Below are 22,087 nucleotides of genomic sequence, written 5' to 3' on the forward strand. Positions count from 1 at the left end.
CTTCCTCTGATACTAGAAAGGGACCTGCCTCTAAAGACCGTGATGCTGCTAAGCCATTATTCATGCTTATTCTCACGCACACCATCGTTCTTTTTCACTTTAACCACTATATATACTCTTTGGCAAACACACACGCACACACACTAGTAAATGCACTTCCTTTATTTACTAATACTCTGACACATGCAAGATATCCCTTTTATACTGTGGTGTTGTTTTACAGTCACATATTCTTATCCATGTCATGTTTTATAAAACCGTGACTGTGTGGTAATTTGAGTAAAAACATTTGATAATAAATGCAAGTGAGGAGAACTATGTGAAACTGAAATAAACTACATAAGAGGGAGTAACATTTTTTAACAAAATAATCACTTATGTACGTCAATAATCCATGTGAATGGCATTAGTGCAATGATGTTACGCATTTGGGAGTGGTTATTTGTGTGGAGAATCGGACTAAAATTGAGCTGTGTTCAGTTTCTTGGCTTGTTATTGGCTGATTAATACAGGAAGAGGAGATATGTTACTGCGTCGCTCTGCTTACCCAGCATGACTGAAATATGTGATTATGGTAAACAGGGAGTGACTCACCGAAAGCATTAGGCTTTTAAGTAACGTTTCGTCATTGCAACATGAGAGCTGTTGCATCAAAGCGTGACAGTGTTTCCTGTTAACAAGAATTTGTATCTTCAGAGTTGGATCAGGTGTGTCTTGGAGTGGTAACGGTATGACGGGAGCTTTAATGTTAACCAAACAAGAATCTGATCATAGAAAACAGATAAAATAATGTATGCGTAGGTCACCTGACATGTATAAGCAGGCTTTAGGGCTAAATGTTGATACCAGTGCTGATCCTGATACCTTGGCTTTGATATCAGTTCATAAAGCATACTGTTTTCAATACCAATTCCCCATTTTTTAAAATTTTATTTATTTGTTGTTGTTTTTTTTACAGTTTTTATTTATTTCTCATTTTTATCAGTATCAGTATAATACAATCCAATCTCCTCAGGTTGAGGAGCAGCCTGTGTTTGTGTCAGAATATGTTTAGGTCCCTTAACAGACACATTTGTCCCTGAATGTCAGCCATTACCAATTCCCCCAATTTAACAAAAACAGAAATCTCATCTACATTTTCTTCATGTTCAGAACTATTATTTTTCCCACCCATGGCAGTTTTACAACATAAACGTAATGTATTTACCATGACTTGAGGTTGTCTGGCAATTGCTGATTTAAATGTATTGACATATTCGATGCCAGGTCTTAACTGGGCTACATTAGTTTGTGCAGTTTTGAGAGAGTTCTCACAGTTAACGTTCACACAGATTCATGCGAGTTTTAGATGCTGGCGGACGGCAGGGTCATTTCAGTTTTCTATGTTTAGGAAAAAGTAAAAAAGAAAGATAAACCCTTTGAAAAGACAGTATTTGACGCAGTTGTATTTAATATTCTGCTATCACAAGGCTTTTATTAGTGCACCACTGGACCATGTTATCACAAATACCAAGCCATGATCAGTTTCTTGGAGTTCTGGTTCATATGGATATAGGAATGTGAGTATTTCAACGTGTATCGCAGCATGGGTGTGTGTTTTTCATGTGGGCCATCCAATGGGCACAAAGCGCGCAGTGTGCCCCCTCGGGTGCTGAAATGTACACTTCGGACAACAGGCGGCTTCAGTCCTTCTCAATAGGAGCTGCCCTTCTTATTGTACCTCATGCACAATGAGCTTTTCTCTCTCTCTGTCTTTCTCTCTTTATGACCATATACAGACAGTGTTTCTGATGAGAGCTCGGAGAAGTCAGATTCTGATTGGTTGCTTAAACCTTGATGTCCCTGTCACTGTGTTAGTTTTGTCATGAAACACCATCAGTAAATACAGTGGGTCACAGTCGACACCTGGCCACGTCTAGGATCAGATATCAGTTTTTTATTGAAATCCAGACAAGCTTAGTCACGCAGGGGATGAACACTTGTCATTACAGAAGGGGAACTATGAATCTTGGGAGTCCCCGTGGCGTGTGTTGCCTGTATGCATGTTTGTTAGTGTGTGTGTGCTTCAGGGTAAACAGGAGGACGTGGTGTAAAGGGTTAGGGGTGTTCCCCATCATCCCTCTGCTCACATGGGTATCCACAAAAACCAAGACCACATGACTCCCACATGACCTATCCATCATCAAAGGAATACCAGCCTTTACAGTTTTTAGAGGTTATGACTGAAAACTTCCTTTATCTTAGTACCCTTAACCATGATGTAACACATGTTGTCAAAACTGCACTCAGCATGCACACATGGTACACTGGAGATGGTAGCTGTTTTACCATTTTAGTTGTAGTTACTACGAAAAGGGCATTGGGATTTTCGAGACATAGTCAGTCACATTCATCAATTTTAAATGTTGTAATAATGAATTGTTATTTTCAGTTCACTTCATGGCCTTAACATAGTGTAAGCCTTTATACATATATAGTATGTTTAAGGAATAAAAAGCCATTTATTAGCATCAAATGCAGCATCACATAAATAAAAGCTAAATTTCTGTTTGCCTTGCCTGTACAAAAAAAAATGTTCTTGGCATATTTGACATATTAACATAAATATAATATACATAATAAGTCTACAAGTTTCTAGAAGTCTTTTTTTGAATTTCTGAAATATAAAAGAAATTTACTGATAAAGAAAGATATTAAAAGAAGTGAAGTACCTTGAGATAAAGAAGCACAATGAAATGACATCCTCAAAAGACGTAGTCAGGTCACACATGATGGAAATCCTTGTGGCAATAATGAAGAAATATGACATTTCTGTTTCATATCACTATTTTCATACAGGTAAATAGAGATCATTTTCATGATTTTGCAAAACAATGGAAGTTAGATGAAATAACTGAAATAAGCAGTGGCAGTGACTGATCAGTGCTCAGTGTAAATATATATTTAATTAAAAAGATATAAATATAAATTACATTTTTTAGTATATACAAATAAAGTTAAACGGTAATTGTTTAAAGGTCACTCTGTATTTTATTTGATAGGTGTTCATAAATGTCCGTGTGAGTATTCATTGTGCATATACAAAAATCTGATCTTGTTTTGTTGACTTGAAAATAGTTTTCTGTAAAATGATATAGTCAGGATATGACTCGTCTCCATGTTTGCGTTTCATACACTGAAATATCACATAACCTGAACACAGCTTTTTTAAACAACTTCCTTTTTTGTGGAAAGAGTTTTGAGGTCTGATGTGGACCAAAAGAGACACTGAATGCCACTAGACATGTGAAATGAAATAGGACAACCGTTTGTTAAACTGCATAAAAACAGGTTTATTCTCCTGTTGGCGAAGATCTGGAATTGGTCCTAGAGCACCGTCAATTGTAGCTCACTGCTCCAAATGTGTGTTCTATGTGCTAATGCTATTGTTAGATGCTGTTTGTATAATAAGAGGGGTAAAATACAGAGTGGGTTTTCTTACAGAGATAAAACAAGTGAATTAAAAAAGTGAAGCCATTCTGTAACTGGTGCATTAAGGTAAAGGTTTCAAGTCTGCTGCACCCATGAAACAACACATAATTTGTCCTATCCAAATGTCATCAGCATCTACGGCTGTTAAGGGCTTGGACCCCTTCCTATTGCAATAAAGAACGGAATCAGAATCTCACTAACAAAAGTCAAAAATATTCTTTTGTTTGAGTGATTTTGCACCTGTTGGTTAATTTTTATTGTGACTTTTAATGATCTGATTACCCAGCTAATAGCTGACAGGCACGTATGGAACATCCACAGCTGCTTGGTTTAATAGCCCTGCATTAGTCAACCTATTGTGCCACTTATAGTTATTTTGAAACAGAGATGGGGATGCCCAGACTACAGTTTAGTTCAGAAAAGATGAAACTGGTCCTCCTCTCCTTCTTAATGACCTACAGACCTATTTACATGTTGAATACAGCTTCTGTAGGAAAAGACAGTGGTGCTTACACTGCTTCTGCTTCTGTTATTTGTGTTTCTAGATAACATACTGTAACATCCACACTCCTATTCACCTTGTTTTTCCACCTGTCCCTTTTCCTTTTTCAGCATCCTCTACCTCTCGGGCTGGACTGTGGTGCACTGACGGCGGCTCGCCCTCCCCTGCCCCCTCGCCCCCCAGCAATGGCCTCACGCATTGGCTTGCGGATGCAGGTAAAACACATACTTTCCACTGTCCAACTTAAAGTGCATGGGAGGCTTTTATGAGCCATGCATATCACAGTTACACACAAAGATCACATGGGGACAGGAGTCCTTTATTCTGTGCCAGAGCATTTGGGATGTTCCATTTATTTGAAGGTCATCTATGTGCACCCATATTTTCCACCGATAAATCTGGCCATGCTATTTGGTCCTATGTTATTTGGATATACATTGTTTACTCTATGTATTTAAAGGATGATTTAACACATGGGATTCACCAGTCTGCAGACAAGCTACCAGCTCTTCTTGTCCACCCCTAGAAGAACAAAGAGAAAAAGTTAAGTGGCAAGGCACTGGACGTCTCAGTCAGTTTATAGACCACAATATATTTGTGTCACCAGCTGATGCGAGACCAGCTGCAGCAGGAGGAGCAGCGTGAGCGGCAGCACCAACAGCAGCAGAATGCAGCCCTGCAGTACATGCAGCAGCGCATGGCTGGGACACCAGCACCCACCCCGGCCATCAGCACTCCACAGCACTACCAAAGCATGCAGGTCCCCGTGGAGGTTCTCAAGGTCAGTCAGTACTGATTGTCTTAATACAAAACAATGAACATATAGAACACCACAAAGGTGAACAAACACACATTCTTTCTGTTCTTTCTCTCTTTAACAAAACCTAGCAATAATAAAAATGACAATAAAAGTTACTTTAAACTTTTGGCATGCACATATGTAAGTGTGAGCGTTATGTGTGTATTCATTTTTGCTTTATGTATGCAGTTAGTTATATAGTAGAAAAGGTTAGAAACAGCAAAAAAACCCATTAATTTTAAACAAATTTTACAAATTAAATCAAGTTGTTGTCCAAAGATTCTCCTTTCATTGATTATTCGATTAATAGTTTGCCTGAACTGTCCCTGTAGTGAATGCCTTTTTAGTATTTTATCAGGACTGAAGGATGTGGGCATGAATGAAAAAATATGATAGGGTTTGTGGTTTGATCTTTTGAGGAAGAGAAAGAAATCATTGCTAGAAGATGAATGGGGGTGACGGGGTGGTCAGGGTTCATGATCTCTGCCACACAGGGAAAAAAAAATCATGGGGAGATTTGAAAATGGCAGCAAGAGAAAAATGTGGTGGTGGAACAGCAGCAGCAGTGAGCAGGTAGGGAAGCAGAGGGGGAGGAAGGCAGCAGATAAGAGAGGTTTGACATGTTTGGTGATAGCACAGACAGGAGCGATGTAGATAGTCTGACTCAGACAGGGACAGATAAAGCTGAAGTGACATTTTGCCCGATTCCAAAGATGCCTGTGTGTGTCCTTATCTTTGACACAGTGTGTTTGTGTGTGTATTGGTTTGTGCAATACTCCATTATGTCTACCTTATGCTGTTTTAATCTTTAAATCAGTACAGTGAGTGCACAGTTTTACCACTATAGGGCATTTTGCTCTATCATCAGTTTTCTCTGAGTATGTATAGCATGTGTGTGTGGTCTAATGTTTATGAAACCTCTGCTGTCAGTGTCTCTTTTTATGTTGTAGATAAGGTAAGTTTGTGTGGCTGTTGCAACAGCTGTCTGTCCGTCAATCCCGCCGGGCTTTTCATTCCTCCTGTGCTGTTTTTCTTTGGACTTGATCCGCACTGACAGGGCATGGCCAGATAAATTAAGCAATTATGACTCAATAAAAATATTCTGGCTCATGAGATCAAGCCACATTTAAAGCTGACAGCCAATCATCTGTTTTTATTTCAACTGTCGAGATATGGGTAAAGACAAACAAGCAAGAATGAATGGAAACATGTATTTTTTTCGAATTGTTTCTGGTTCATTTGATTTAATCCATCTGGTATTTATAAAACCGAGGAGGAGAATCCTTCTCTGTAAAATTGGGGAGCAAGGCCAGGCTCTCTGCTACAGAGAGGGCGACTACAAAGAGCCCTTTTCTCTTTGTAGCTAGAGCAAAGGATTTAGCATGGCTTTACTCCTGTAGGTATTTCTACTAAATTAATGTCGGTGTCATCACTGTGTTGTGTGACTGGGATAATGGGTTGTATGTTTGAGGCACACACTCCACAGGCAGTGTGTTCATTGTAATCAATTATAAACAATGATTTGAATCTGCTCCACATAGGGTTACTGTATATTTTCAGACTGTAAAGGTTCTGGTGGTGGTCTGTTGAAGTAACATACGGTTATTGCAATGATTTCAAACAGTAGCAATGTTTATATGTTAAATAAATTATACAGTACAAATGTGGATTGATGCTTACACAACCTTTACTGTTGTACTGCACATGACAAAATACTTATTTAGTGTTCTATTGAGATGAGAAATGGTGTAATGGTGTAATTGTTTAGACTCTGTTGAAGCAAGTGTCTATAATAAATTACCACTATATTAGACCACTATATTAGGTACACCTCACAAGGACCAGGTGTGCCTAATAAAGTGGCCTGTCAGTGTATATTCTGCTGCTGTAGCCCATCTGTTCAATGTGTTGTGTGTTCAGAGATGCTCTTCTGAATACCTCCAAGGTTATTTGAGTTACTCCTTCTATTAGATTGAACCAGTCTGGCCATTTTCCTCTGACCCGTGGCATCAACAAGGCATTTTGCCAGAGCTGCCACTTACTAGATATTTTCTCTTTTAGGGGCCATTCTCTGTAAAACCTCTCTTTTCTGAAATACTTTCTAAAATATTGACATGACACATTAAAAGTCACTTAAATCACCCTTCTTCTCTATTGTGATGCTTTGTTTGAACTTCTGTAGATCATCTTGACCATGTCTACGCAGCTAAATGCACTGATTTGTTGCCATGTGTTTTAGATTTGTTAGACATTTTGTTTTAAAGTACAGCTGAAAAGATTTATCTAATAAAGTGGTAATGGAACTAGAACTGATAATATCATTTCAATGTCTGTTCCTCACACAGGTACAGACCCACCTGGAGAATCCTACAGACTATCACATCCGTCAGTCTCGGAGACAACAGGTGAAGGAATACCTGTCCACCACCTATGCCACCAAACAGGTATCTTTCTGCTGAAACTCTTTTTTTCATATTAAATCAGTCTCATTAACAGCATCTTACTCCATCCTTTAGGCAAACAAATGGCATTTCTTTCTCTCTTTTCGGTCCTAGACGGTCCATTCGACAGCAGGGTTGATACCCCCCTCTCCTCCTACACCCATAGGACCCACAGGGGGCTCGTCATCTGCACCCCCTCCACTCCACTCCCCACACATGCGCACTGAGCAGCTCATATCTGGCAACAGTGCCCCCAACAGCCCCATGGCCATGCTCAACATTGGCTCCAGCCATGAAACAGAGGTAGACACCCGCAAACTTAAACCGACAAGCACATAAACATAAACCGATAAACATTTATTCCAGGTCATGTCTTCTAGTAGCACAGTTTATAAGTATAAGATTGAGCAAATATCTCTAAATATGACTTAATTATAGTCCTATATAAAATTATGAGGATTAAATATTACACTCAAAGTGACATTATCACCACATTTTATGAAAGCACCATAATGATTTAATTGGTCTTTGGTAAGCTAGAGCAGCATGCGTGACCGTACGGGTGTTAATGTGTCGTGCGTACAGTCAGTGTGTGGATGAAGGTATTGACTAACTGACAATAACTCACACTTGCTATCATTGGAATTTAAATGCTCCATTATGGCCTTGCAACAGTAATTACAACTTAACAAGTGACAGAGAATGTCACAGCCCTTTTGAACTTACCAGACTTTGACCATCAGTCCTCCAGCTATCTGCATCTCTTTTTTTTAGTCTGTCTTTGTCAAAACAGTCTTACGTGTCCCGTCACACATGAGTCTTTTCTTGATTGAGATATGTACCTGCAGGCCCACATGTCAGGTCGCAGACTCTTTGATAAATATATGATTAGTGAGTGTTTTTAATGTCACTCCTGCTAAACATTACAATGCAGTTTGGTTGCAGTCTTAACACTCTTTTACCGTCTTCTCTACAGATGGATGAGGTCATTGATGACATTATCAGCATGCAGTCAAATTATGATGATATCCAGGCATATATTGACCCCATCCAGATGCCAAACACAGTAAGTACCCATTTTTCTGACTAATGTACCTCATATTCGTCTACTTAATTTCTACTTCTGGTATAATCATAATCTTAAAGAATATTATAAAAGATTTGGGAGATTTCAAGACCTCTTTCAGCAGCCTTATCTCTTTCACAGGACAAAAAGCAACATGCATTAAAAATAATGGTGTGTCTATTTGCTCAGGGAGTAAAAGCCATATAGCACTTTTTTCAGCTGTTTACAACCACAAGCACACAGAGTACATATTGTTGTAACACAGGTCTGCATGGAGAGGAGGTTTATATAGGATGAATGGGTTTGTCACAGAACTTACTGTTCAGATACTGCCAGTTAATGAAAAGATCATGTTTTGGTCCTGAAAGAAGACAGAAAATAGTATCTGCCTAAAATTAGCTTTTTTTTGGACTCATGTCATCATTTTCAAGAGAAAATAATCACACCTTTTTTTTATAAGTAGACATAAATTCCCTATTTAATGGCCAAATTTTGCTTGCTCCTGCAAGAGCCTGGGTCTGTCTACATATGTTCCTGTCTGTCTACACCTGTAATCCAAAATTTACTGCACAGTTTGACTTGAAATTTTACATATGAAGAACTTCTCTACCATATCATGGTTCTCCCCGAAGATGACACACATCTAGAATTATTCAGCATTGGGAGATGGGGTACACTTTTGGACATTTTTATTATTTTCCCTCAAATGAAGGTAGTGGAAAAAAATCATAAACATGCTGCTCACCAGTATCTATCAACAGAATCCATTTTTCGCTGATCTGCACCCAAGAGCTATATTTTACTTTTAAGTCTCCCTTTTTATGGACGGATGTTCATAGTTCTAACAGTATTGATAGTGATATGGTCTCCTTCAAGTAACTTCAAAATAATTGGTAATAACTTGTATCCAGACCCTGAGAGTATGCATTACAGTTTATGGAACTGATTTCCAACATATACAGCTCTGTGCAAAAGTCCTAGGCTGATATTAGTTTGTTTAGTAAAGTTATAATGACCACACATATAAGTCTCAGTTTCTGTATTAAGATACCATCTGGTTTCATGGCCAGTATGTACAACAGTGTAAACAATAGTTTCAGGGAAAAAACAGCCTCTATGAACCAAAATGGTTGTATTTAGTGTGACCTCCCTTTGCACTTAACATGTCTTTATAACTTTTGTATTTTGCGATGTTTTATACCAGGTTTCATTCAACACACGTCAGATGTTTCTGTTTGTGCTACTCCTTGTCATGAGGTCTGAGGTCATAATAATTAGAGACTTTAAATTTACAACTCATTTAGTACAGTTTTTTATGTGTCTTCGTGCACATTTTGTGTATTTTCTTGTATATGAAGAAAATAGAATGAGAAATAAATATGTTTGCTCATTTCAACCTTGCAAAAACATGTGGCATAAGACTTTTGCACATCACTGTGTAGATTTTAGCATATGTTTTTGCATATTCACAATAAGGTGGAATTATTCAGCATGGTGGATATGATGTAAACGAACATGGGCCTGCAGTCTCTGACTGATTCATGTATCACATCAATACCATAGTGATATCTTGTATATGTTCACATGATTCATATACCTGGAACATATCGTATTGAAATGCCACATAAGAATTCCCAGTGAATGTGCAGAAACGCTTTAGGGGTTATTTTAGGCCTAGTCTGCCCTAAATGAGTCAGACAGCTGGATATGCCAAGTCATCAGTACTGAGAAGTTGGCTTTTCAGTAGTTCCTGTAATCACTGCTCCTGCTTTTCATGCAGTTTTTCTTTTTGTCTTTGTCACTGCATTTGTTTGTGTCCTTAATCTTAATAAAGTTTGTAATTGTGTCTGTGCAAAGAGAACAAAAGGTTAGTGTTGCAGGGAAACTGCTGTAGTTTGTGTTAAACTTTGTTATCAGTCTGCTACTGCATGCTTATATAGGAGTGAGCAGGTTTTGTAATTTTGCATGCACACAAACTGATACTACACACAGATTAGCTTAATGGTATAATTGATTTAAGCAGTAAAAATTCCATCCTAAACCATGTCAGACTGTGGCTAAAAACTGTAGGAGAGACATATCAGAGGAAGACTATACTGCGCTTTGTGCTTGAGCCAACAGACTCAGAAAATTAACAATTAAACTGCCAGTAGTTAGAGTTCAACTTGTTTACAAGACATTTGGAGGAAGGCGGTGTGGAGACAGAGGGTGGGAGGGAAGCAAGGGAGGAGGGAAGAGGGGGAGATGAGGGCAATTTGTGCGAGGAGAAAACAGGCTGAAAGTCCAGTTGGGGGAAAGTTCACTTCTGTGTGGTGGAGACGGGAGGTAGAAGAAAGACAGGAGCAGTGTTGCTGAGGTCAGTCTCTCAGGACAGGAACGGCAAAGTGAGAAAGAGCGGTGTGTGTGCTGCTTATGCCTGATAGAAGAGGAAAAAGAGCCCCGGCCTAAAGAAAGAAGGAGTGGATGATGAAGGAGATGAGTAAGACGTTTGCCATTGTGGAAGTTATCGAAGGAGAACAGATTCAGCTGGTAAGACATGGAAGTGCTCATGGGTATAAGATTGTTTGCGAGGTGTGGTTTGGATCTGTGGGATTTGGTTGTTGGTTTCCGTTGTCAGAGTGCAGCACACTTTGATGCAGCTGTAGCTGTAACTTGCAGCCTCGGGTCTCTGATTATAAAATGAGTGACAGCAGGGGCAGTTACATGAGGCAAGTTAGTTTGTGTGTGTGTGTGAATTATTGTAATGGTGGTCTGGAGTCAGGATTGTGAATAGGTTTGAGTTGTTAAAAGCTTCAAGTTAGGGGTCCATGATGCAGTTGACAAGTTTTGATTAATATAGATTCAGACACATTAGGTGGTCGTCTACCACTCCCTCCATAGAGTTATCTAATAGGATGACCTCTCTGGTTGATTAGTTTAATCAGTGTGAGTGTGCTTACATGTATGCCATTGTGTGCACATACAATCCTTTATCATGTTGATTGATTAGATTACGTGATTGATTAACCCCAATGTTGAGCAGTGAGGCTGGAAAAATAACAAGCTCAAAATACACAGCATTGTGTCGATGCTGCATTTTCAGACGGTATTATCACAGCGGATAAGGAGATAACTGTATGAAGAAAAGGCTCTTTTTTTGTTTTACAATACAGTGAAGCTGAAAATTCCAGTTTTATTCCCAACTGTCTGACCAAAGTGAAACTCATCTGCTAATCCTGATGAGGATTAAAATGGCAAATTCCATGGAATTCTTGGAATTTCAAAGTTTAGTAAAAGCCGGGAACACCACTGAATACCAGGCACAAGTGAACAGTTTGACTTGAGATAAAGAACATTTATCTTTGTGTGTCTGTCTGTTTTCCTATTTGGTTTTTAACTGTCACTGTGAGGGCGATTTGGTCTGTCTTTATAATTTGAAGTGGCTTTTTTAGAGTTAGATCTCATCTTTAGATTAAGTATCATTTAGTTGTAAGGGTTGAGGTTTGGGTAAGTGGTGAGGGATTATATTATATATTGATGTTTTTTTCTGTCAAAGATAGAAAAACAAAAGTTGTCTGCACATGAATAAATGCTTACACTGAACCAGTCTGACTCTCAGTTACTCTTACATGTTCAATCAAGTAACATGTGTCCTTATTAGAGTGGGACATGGAGGGGGGTGGGCTCCTCAGCCAAGACACTGAAGGACATTAATGGAGACAGAATGAAAGCGAGGTTTTGACTCTTATACTGTCTGCTGAAAACTAAAACAAACTATTGTTATTTTAGCTGCAATTTGCCTTTATCAAGTATCCTGATACACTACTTAATTTTTGGACTATTTATGTTTCCTTTTTTCCGTGAAGTCTAGAATAATCAAGATACCAGACAAGTTAAGATGAGATTATCCACACAAACTCCTTACCGTACAGTAGCAACATGAATCAGCTGTGAATGAAGGACCTTTTAATTTTTTTGTCCAATTAGCACAACCCTAAAACATAACAAAATAATTGTGAATAATACACTTCAGCTCTGCACTCTTCAGATCTTTCGTGAAATGTTAAACAGAGCATGTAATTTATATTGAAGTGAACCTCTGAAGAGCTGTGTGTATGTATTTATGTGTCAGCGTGTTTGATCTCACAGCTCACACAGTAGCCAGCAGATAAGGTATCTCTTCCTTTGAGTTCTTTATCTTTCAGGCCTCATTAGCAGCCTCACATTTGCCCTCACTTCAGGCAACGGGATACGATTGTTAACAAGTCCATCGTACTCATTAAACTATACAATTAAAAGGAAATCATGTCTTTTGTAGGAGTCCATACAAAACTAAAACATAGGTGTTGCACAATGTCTAAAGGGCAAGAGTGAGAAAAAGGGCTCCACAAGTGTTTGAGAGCTGGAGGAGGCAGATGAGAGAATCAAGTCATAAAGAGAGATAAGATATACAGGATGATAGTCAATCATTGCTGTGTGGTTGGCAGGTTATTCTCAGGTGTGATATTATTGCATTATCTCCTGCTATTTGCTGTTTACGACACACTAAAATTGAACACCAACTTTATAAAGATTTGCAGCTGTAAATGAGTCAGCGAGGAAACTGTGAAATGATTTAACACTGGTTTGACGAGTTGCTGTTTTTTCAGTTCATTTTGACTTTCACTCTTCTTCTTTTAGAAGCTATTTTGGATTTATTTTATGTGAAACACTGCAAAATGTAGGATTTTATTCTTTATCAGTGGAGCTCATGAAAGCTCATTGAAATGAGAAATGAGAGCTCATTTCAGTGCTTTTCAGTTCAGTTCAGTGATTACATGAACAAACAAGAAAAGCACTCTGCCAAGGCAGATCAGTGCCCCCCCCCAACCCCGATCACCACCAAAATTTAATCATTTCTTCCTTGTGTCAGTATCAACATTTCCTGAAAATTTCATGAAATCCGCCCATAACTTTTTGAGTTATCTTGCTAACAAACAAACAAACAAACACGTACGCACGCAAACACACAAAGCAAAGCGATCACAGTACCTCCTGGCGGAGGTAAAAACGTATACATTTTGGATTTCTTTCTCTGCTCAAACATACGTTAAGTTCACAAATGACATAACTGCAATCCTATAACAGCAAATGGGTTAATTGGGTTTTCCCTCCTGCTTTCTCTAATTTCGACACCATGAGGCCACATTAACTTTGGTGGGCTGAATCTTGCATTGGTTGTGTGCATGTCTTTATAAATCCATCTGTCCTCCTCAGCTCCCCTTGTCGAGCAGTCACCTGGATGTGTACACGGGTCCTGGGATGAAAGGACCAGCTATTGCTATGACCAGTAACTCCTGTCCTGCCAACCTGACCATCAAACGAGAACTGTCAGGTGCGAGAATCAAAGTTTTGTACAGTTTTTGCAGCAGATGTTGGCTGCAGTAGCTTAAAAATAATATCAAAGAAAATTACAAAAGATATTGGTGCTTCCTCTCCAGTGTACAGGGTGGGGAAGCAAAATTTACAATATTTTGAGGCAGGGATTGAAAGACAGTGTATGACCAATTAGTTTAATGAAAGTCATGAGAATTTATTTGCCACAAGAAAATTGACATAATAGAAAATGTTTTTATTCTATGTGTCCTCCTTCTTTCTCAATAACTGCCTTCACACACTTCCTGAAACTTGCGCAAGTGTTCCTCAAATATTCGGGTGACAACTTCTCCCATTCTTCTTTAATAGTATCTTCCAGACTTTCTCGTAATAGTTTTGCTCATAGTCATTCTCTTCTTTACATTATAAACAGTCTTTATGGACACTCCAACTATTTTTGAAATCTCCTTTGGTGTGACGAGTGCATTCAGCAAATCACACACTCTTTGACGTTTGCTTTCCTGATTACTCATATGGGCAAAAGTTTCTGAAAAGGAATGGATAATAGTGTTAGGTATGATTATGACATCAATATATGTTTGGTTTCAAAACAATTGACGTAGTGCCTGCTGAGAAAAAAACAACTAAATGTTCATTGTAAATTTTGCTTCCCCACCCTGTATAATGTTATAAGAGTGTAAAATGCTGCTTTTTATGCCCTCTAACGCTCTTTTTGGCATTTAAGACAACAGTATTTATGTTGAGATGACACATTCCGAGCCTTTAGTTGATCGCTTTTTGTTTTTGCAAAGATGCAGAAGCCCGTGCGTTGGCCAAAGAGAGACAGAAAAAAGACAACCACAATCTGAGTAAGTCCTTCTATCAGCATGCTATTTACCTAAATTACTCAACCTCTTTTTCTTTTCTCTGTTCCTTATGCTGTACATACCCTGTGAATCGCACACGTACACGCACACACCATAATCCATCTCCTACAAAACCAGTTTTATACTACCTTGCACTGATTTAGCTGACACAGTGCAACTAGTGGGTGGATGGTTAACCTGCTAATTTCTGCTGTTCTGGCACTTAGGCGTAATTGCCTGTAACTGTGTGTGCTTGAGTGTGTGCATTTGTGCATAAACATATGTCAGTTTCTCCTCTTACCTATACATTCCTGCACACATTAATACTTATAGCATATTTATTACAGTGTTAACACATTAAGCTTAATTGTTTTATGCTGTTTTTGTTCAGTCTTATGTGTTTTTGATTCTTCTGTTCAGTGTCATCTTATTTTTCTGTCTATTTTATCTTCCCTCTGTCTCTATAGTTGAAAGGAGAAGGAGATTCAACATCAATGACCGTATTAAAGAGCTGGGCACCATGATCCCTAAAACCAATGACCTGTAGGTTGCCTTTTCTATGCTGCATTTTAAGTGTGAATAAAATTAATTTGTTAATTAAAATCAGTGAGTGCAGTTGCTTAGGTTTCTAAATTGCCTTCCTGTCTTCTCGTCTAATCTACTGTTTGCATAGTGATGTGCGCTGGAATAAAGGCACTATATTGAGAGCATCAGTCGAATACATCAAACGCATGCAGAAGGATGTGCAGAGGACCAGAGAGGTCGAAAACAACTTCAAAAGGATGGAAATGGCTAACAAACAGCTGTTGCTACGCATCCAGGTAATCACCTACAGACTCAGATGCTATGATACAAGAATATGCAGAAGAAAATAGAGAATAACAACCCCCCTCAATGTGTTTTCTGTTCAGGAGTTGGAGATGCAGGCTCGTCTGCATGGCCTGCCCAGCACCTCTCCCTCTGGCATGAACCCCGCTGATCTGATGGCTTATATAAAACAAGAGACCAGCCCAGAAGAGAGCCTTTCTCACCAAGCACAAGCCCACCACCAGCCCCAGCACCTTCCGCAGAACCAGGTTCAGCCCCAGGCCCAGCAGCATCACTTCCTCCCTCAGACCCATCTCCACCCCCAGGGCCAGCCTCAGCCTCAGCCCAGGCATTTGCCACCTCTTCCGCAGCACCTCCAGCCTCAGCCACCCATCCAGTTCCCAGCTGTAGGCAGCTCCCAGCCCTTTGACTTTGGTCAGTCACTGGACTTGTGTGACGGGATTCCCGGTTTCTCAGATGGCATGTCGGGGCTGGGTGATATGGGTGGCGTTGATGTCCATGGGAGGAGGGGCGATCTGGGCTTCCTGTTGATGGACGAGCCCCTGTCCCCGATGGGGGGAGACCCGCTGCTCTCCGCAATGTCCCCTGAAGCCTCGGTGGACTCCAGCCGCAGATCCAGCTTCAGCATAGAGGATGGAGACATAATGTAGACGCATGAATCCGCACTGTACACACACGCACTCACACAAATAAATGTGATGGTTCATCAACTTAAACTACATTACAGTTACAGCACATACGCACGGAAGGGTACCGACCACATTCTCCCACTACACACATCACATACAAATTAAACAAAAACAGTGACATTCACTTGTGGTACAATTATTCCTTCTTAATGGCACAAGCAAAATATGGCACATGCTCTCACAGTTAGAAACATTCTTAATATTGCAAATGTTTGCATACACACACAAACACATGTGAGGAAACACACAAATACACAAGCATGTGAGGCAAATTAAGCAGCTTGAAACCTTGCCCAACTGACTGAGGATTTACATAAGGGTGAACCAGTACTGCCAGGTCAAGAGTTCTATAGCACAGTTAGCCTCAGCTCCATAAAGGTGGCTCTGAATCATAATTGAAAAAGGGACAAAACCAGCTGTTAATTAGTTTGAACTTATCAGATACAAGGACAACCAAGTGTGTGGTCTCTATTGAGGACAAGTTATTTTCTCCTTCCATCAGCCTCTCTTAGTAACCATAAATTATTGAAGGAGTGATAGTGAATAAAATGGCCCTTTATGGTCCTGCATGCATAATTTAACTTAAGGGGAACCCAGTCACATAGTTCCGTTTCTCAGTCTGTTATTCTCCAGTTTGCCTTTGCTTTAAGCACAAGCTGCTTAGTGTTTGACAGAGATCTGTACTAGCCTTCTAAGCTTAAGTGTCTTTGAGTGTCCACTCATAATTCAGCTTTCAGTAGAGCCATTTTTATTTTATTGCATCTGCCCCAATTCTAGCTGTAGTTGGTACTTAACACACATGTGCACACATTGCTGTCTACTGGTTTCTACATTTTGACGCTGTCACAGCTTTTACACAAAGACACCATAAACTGTGTTGACTCCAAAGAGAGGCCAGAGAAAACCATTTGGTGGTCTTCAAAGACAATTTGCCATCCAAATCTGTGACATTTTACAAAACTCAGGTACCGTAACAGAACACACATGTATGGACATTTACAACTACAAGCAGATGTTAATCTGACCCAGCGCACTCCTATCAATGTGCCTTTTCTTTTGAAGGACAGAGGTCATGGCCAGGTTTAGATGTAATATCTTCAGTTACGCCTGTAAATGCATTAGAGACGGTTTCTGAGCTGAGGACACATTTTGCTGCACAGAAGATAAATTCACTTTTCCCTCACTAACTGGACCCGTGTTGTTCTAGAGGCTGAGGTCAAACACATGAAGTATGAATGTAGTAGCGGTTTAGTCTTCACTGTAACTGCCCTTACCTGCATGCATTCACACTCACACTCCACTCACAAACAAGCATGCAGTAAATCCACAGACGCTCACTTAATCCACACATTCGCATGATTGTGCACATACACATACAAACAGTGCACTGTGCCTTGAGGCTGTTTTCAAATCAGCATGTTAACAAGTCTCCTGTGCTTCAGTCTCTCCCCTGTTGAGGCGAGCGAAGCTGCCAGTGTTAGAGGTAAATCTCAGCCCCTCAAACTGCCACCTAAAGGGAATCCGTTACCCAGTTGGCCATGCGTCTTACCGACTAGACCAGAATGAGGTGGACCTGAGTTGTATCTCTGCTGTACACCTGAGACTTGGCTTTGATTTGATATAGCTTGTGATCAGTACTGATTAAGGTAATTTAATGGTGAACTTTGATTAAAATAAGTGTTTGTTTTCTTTATTATAGTTTATTGTTTATCTCCCAAAGCACTGGAAACTATATTATTATTATTATTTTGACTTTGTACATGGAAGAACTATGGAATAAGATTTATTTCAGATATTTTATGCCACAAAGCCACTTAAGTGTATTTTATTTGTATTTGTTGTTTTAGTTCTGTTTCAATTTTATTCCTTCATTGCCCTTTTTTCTCAGAGCCATTTTCAGTATGTACACTGTAAATGCATCAATGCCACCAAGTTTTCATTGGGGAAAGAGGTGGGAGCCATTTATAAATTCCCAGATTTCAACTGACTTAAGAGAGATGATGAGATTATGTACATTTATATTGACATTTTTATATGATTTGGAATTGTATTTTTCTCTCTGTTTTAACTTTGAAATCTGGAGTCCAAAGATGAAGTGTGATTATTAGACCTGATTGATACAAATTGCTTATTTTATGAATGTAAGGTTTAGTCGTGCTTCTGGTCAGACTGAAGTGTCTTTAGTGTCTTTGCCACGTTTTCTTCCACCCTGAATTTGGTTTCCATGGACACAGGAAGATGACTGATTTTTGCATAAACTCTGAGCCCAGTTGGTTTCCATGGCATCCTGTCACTGTGCGTTTGTCTCTGACTGTTTGCCAGAGTTGTGCCTTTTACCTGTCAGCCGCAGTTTGACTGTTGTACTGTCACCCAGCCAACACTCCAAAGACCTGCTCAGGCCTCCTCTGATTTGCCGGGAGAGGGCACTCTGCAGAGCAGCACAGGGAAAAGTGGTAATGATTTTACTGAGAATATAAAATGTTTTACCAGAATCTATCTGCTGTCTTTATGTGTGTTCTTTATCGAGTAAAATGTGTTTTAATATCTTGCCAAAAATAAGAATATAGTATTGGGAACAAAAATTGTGGCTTTTCTTATCAGAAGACAAAATAAAATAAAAACGAATGATTATAGCTAGAAATACAGTTAGTTTTCACAGGTTCAATTACAAATCATTTCAGTGTTCTTAGTGTAAAACTGTGACGAAGGATGATGCTTAGATTAAAGATAAAATGGCTAATTCAAGGATAAACATTTCAAGTTACATTTTGTTAAAGTAAACATGCATTTACAGGTTTGGAGATTATATATATATTTTTGACCACTGTGATAAAGCGCTACATTTAACATTTGTGATAAACATGACTTACAAAGCCATTAGGCTCTTGCCAAAAACTGAGCAAAAGACAATATGTGTTTTACAAATTAAATAAGTTATATTAAAATCAGTGACAAGAAAATCCAAGTTTTCTTAACAATAACTAATTAAGAACATCTAATGTAGAATCTAATATTCAAAGGGCAGATTATTAAGGTGTCATGACTCTTGTATTAAATTTACATTGAAAGTCACAGGTGGCTAATTATTTCTAAAGACACCTCTGAGATGATATGTAGAAATACACCTAAATATAGACATACAGCAGAAAAAAACATGGTGTTGATATAATTTACATATCGTTACTCTCATAGCATTAGTCATACACTATATGGACAAAAGTTGATTTCAGGTGTTTCTTTTCTAACGGGTCTGGGCTATGAAACAATAATGACAAATGTCATAATATAGTTTTATATTGTGATAAATATCATATTGAGTATTCATATTGGTGTGTATATCTCAATTCAGCATGAACAGGACATCTTACAGTTGTAGCCATGATGTGTCCCAATATTTTTGTCCATATAGTTTATAAAAATATATCTCCTTAAAGTTTAATGGGAGATTTTTTTTCCTAAGTGAGATGTGAAGAAAGTAGATAATTAGTTGTGGTAGAAAATTATTACTTACTGTCAGAGCACAAAAATATTGTAGAAATTTAGAGATAGAACATTTAAAATCATTGTCATGGATGAAAAAACAAAAACAAAACCAATGTTGAGTGAAAACATCCACCCAAGTAAAAACCACCTCTGAGGCATTTTGGAAGCAAAAATGACAATTTAAACAAAACTAACCAGTGAAATGTATTCCAATATAACACTATTATGGCTTTTGTTGTTATTGTTTTGTATCCCAGACCCATTAGAAAAGAAACACCTGAATTCAATACTTTTGTCCATATAGTGTATGATTGGGCAGTTATGCTATGAGGCTAACAATATGTATCATATAAATATTTACAAATATAAGAGATATGTAGCAGTTAAATATGTAAGAAATTTTGCTCATCCATGTCTAATATATATATATATATATATATATATATATATATATATATATATATATATATATATGACAATAAGTTTATAGACACGTCATAAAAATAAAAATGGACATCCCTAGAATTCGCAGAAACATGATTTATTTGAAAATGTTCAGTCCATTAAGTGTTGCAACATGCAAATACTTTTTTTCCCAGTTTATTTATCGACATTTTCCATATACAGATCACAGCATCAGTAACAGCAATAAGGTGTCTGATATGTTTATTCTAAGGCAGAGGGTTAGAGGAAAAACTCAGCATTACCACATTTGTCCACTAGGGAGCACTAGAGATCTGCAGCACTGAGTAACACCTTCAATACTAATCTCTGATATTTTGGTCGCAGATGCCACAGAGAATTCAGTGACAGTGAAATTAACCTTTCTCTTACTTCCATTTAAGGACATATACTCATTTTTTGCTTGTTCACATATGCCAATGAGATGATGGCTTTTTTATTAGTGAATCAGTGCCTACTACTGAGGCTGTAGCAGATTTTGATGGATATATTGTTTCTGCCAGCTGAATTAAAACCTTTTCATAAAATCCCAGCTAGCAGGAATGTATACTCACTCCATACCCTCAGCTGAAAAATAAAATTTGGCCAGCTCAGCCTATTTTCTGAGAGGTGGCAGTCTTCACATTTAACTTGCCTCCTTCTTTTGTGGCCTCTTTTGCCCTAATTTCCAGCTCTTTCCATCTTCTCTTGATGTATTAGTCCAGTGCTGCTTCAGGATGATCCATAAACCTTTTAACAGCCTTTCTTAAGTTAAATCGCGGTAATCTTGTTCCTTATCTACACACATACACACTCACTCTCACACACACTGACTGATGCCGCAGAGCATGTTAAAGTGTAGTGGTGGTGTCTTCAGCCCATCCACCGGCCCATTCTCTTGGGTCTTTATGATGCTAATGTACTCCCCAGTCTAATAAATCCCTGTAGAGCTGCAAAGAGTAGATCTTATGGCTCACTCCGATCACCACCTTTTCGCCCATCTCTCCCAACACACATACACGCACCGCTATTACCGCAGCAGAAGTGCCTGCCTTGCACTTCCACAGATACTTGGGTGGCTGTTTAGCAAGAGGGAAAGAGGGTAAAGGTTGAGACAAATCAAACATGAAGGTGCAATTTAAGAGATGTTGGCACAGTAACGCAGAGTTCTGAGCTGGCATCGTGCGCTTGGGGCGGCAGGGGAGGGTGAAATAAGGGGAGATACACAGAGAAACACTCAGCACCTCTTTTTTTCCCTGATGGTTAGGCCTCTTGAAGTGGGTTTGGCACAGAACCTTGCACCATGCCTGATGTAGAGGAGGAGGACGAGTGAGAGAGGGAAAAGTAAAATAATCACTGAGGTTTTTCTACATGTTGAACAAGCAGTGAACAAGCAGCTCCATTCAGAGCTAAGGATGGATGAGGCGAAAATGAGGCTTCATTCTCTTCTCCAGTCAGTCCCCCCTTTTATCCATCCTCCTCACTCCAACTTCCCAGTCTTTTCCTGCCCCCCCCTCCCCTCCCTCTGTCGTCTTCTATCTATCCGCTGGGCTTGGAGTGTGTATGAGTCCTCCTTCCCTCCCTCCCTTCCTCTTTCCCTCCCTCCTTCCCAGGGGAGCAGTGTGTCACTCAGCTTGAAGCCCACGGAAGAAAGGTGAAAGGGGGTTGATTGAGCTAATTTAGCCCCTGGATGTGAGAGCAGGAAAGGCCTCACCCTCTGCTAATAGACAGACATCAAAATGGAGATGAGGGGGGGTAAAAAGAGAGGAAGAAGAGATGAGGAGGGAGGACCATAAAACTGAGACGACTTTTTGATGGATTTATCTCTTTTTGTCCAAGGGGATGTGGAGAAAACTTTTATGAACACTGAGTGACATTGTGAAGTTGGTAAAGGTTTATGGTTGTTTCCTTGAATTAAAACCTGCTGATATTACTTATTGATCCATCCTCCTCCATTAAGATACCGTCAATCATAGTCTGCTTTATGATCTCTTCTACCCGGACCACACATCGTACATCCTCCCTGACAGGCGGACTGGAAGTCATACCAAAAATGCTGGCTTTTACCACAGGGATGGAGATTGGAGACACTTTTTATAGCTTTTGCAGGCTTGCATACTCTTGTAGGACCTGATGGCCCACTATCAAAAGCCTCTAATGAAGATGG

The 22,087-nt window shown here is 39.2% G+C and overlaps 1 protein-coding gene across 5 annotated transcripts in view; it reads left to right on the forward strand.

Annotated features, from left to right (window-relative positions):
- The window catches only part of tfeb (transcription factor EB), a 35,060-nt gene extending 16,567 nt beyond the window's left edge, over positions 1–18,493 (forward strand). For 3 of the 5 annotated variants that reach the window (XM_030135044.1, XM_030135043.1, XM_030135042.1), the window contains 10 exons: positions 4,084–4,188; positions 4,581–4,754; positions 7,118–7,216; positions 7,328–7,516; positions 8,190–8,279; positions 13,515–13,632; positions 14,426–14,482; positions 14,947–15,022; positions 15,153–15,300; positions 15,391–15,957. In XM_030135044.1, the coding sequence (XP_029990904.1) occupies positions 4,159–4,188; positions 4,581–4,754; positions 7,118–7,216; positions 7,328–7,516; positions 8,190–8,279; positions 13,515–13,632; positions 14,426–14,482; positions 14,947–15,022; positions 15,153–15,300; positions 15,391–15,957 (1,548 nt within the window). In that variant the 5' untranslated portion in view covers positions 4,084–4,158. Of the gene's footprint in view, positions 1–4,083; positions 4,189–4,580; positions 4,755–7,117; positions 7,217–7,327; positions 7,517–8,189; positions 8,280–13,514; positions 13,633–14,425; positions 14,483–14,946; positions 15,023–15,152; positions 15,301–15,390 lie in introns of all 5 variants that reach the window. The other 2 variants (XM_030135040.1, XM_030135041.1) reach the window with 2 other exon arrangements.
- The last annotated feature ends 3,594 nt before the right edge of the window (positions 18,494–22,087 follow it).

The sequence above is a fragment of the Sphaeramia orbicularis genome, chromosome 5, assembly GCF_902148855.1.
Source record: "Sphaeramia orbicularis chromosome 5, fSphaOr1.1, whole genome shotgun sequence".
NCBI lineage: Eukaryota > Metazoa > Chordata > Actinopteri > Kurtiformes > Apogonidae > Sphaeramia > Sphaeramia orbicularis.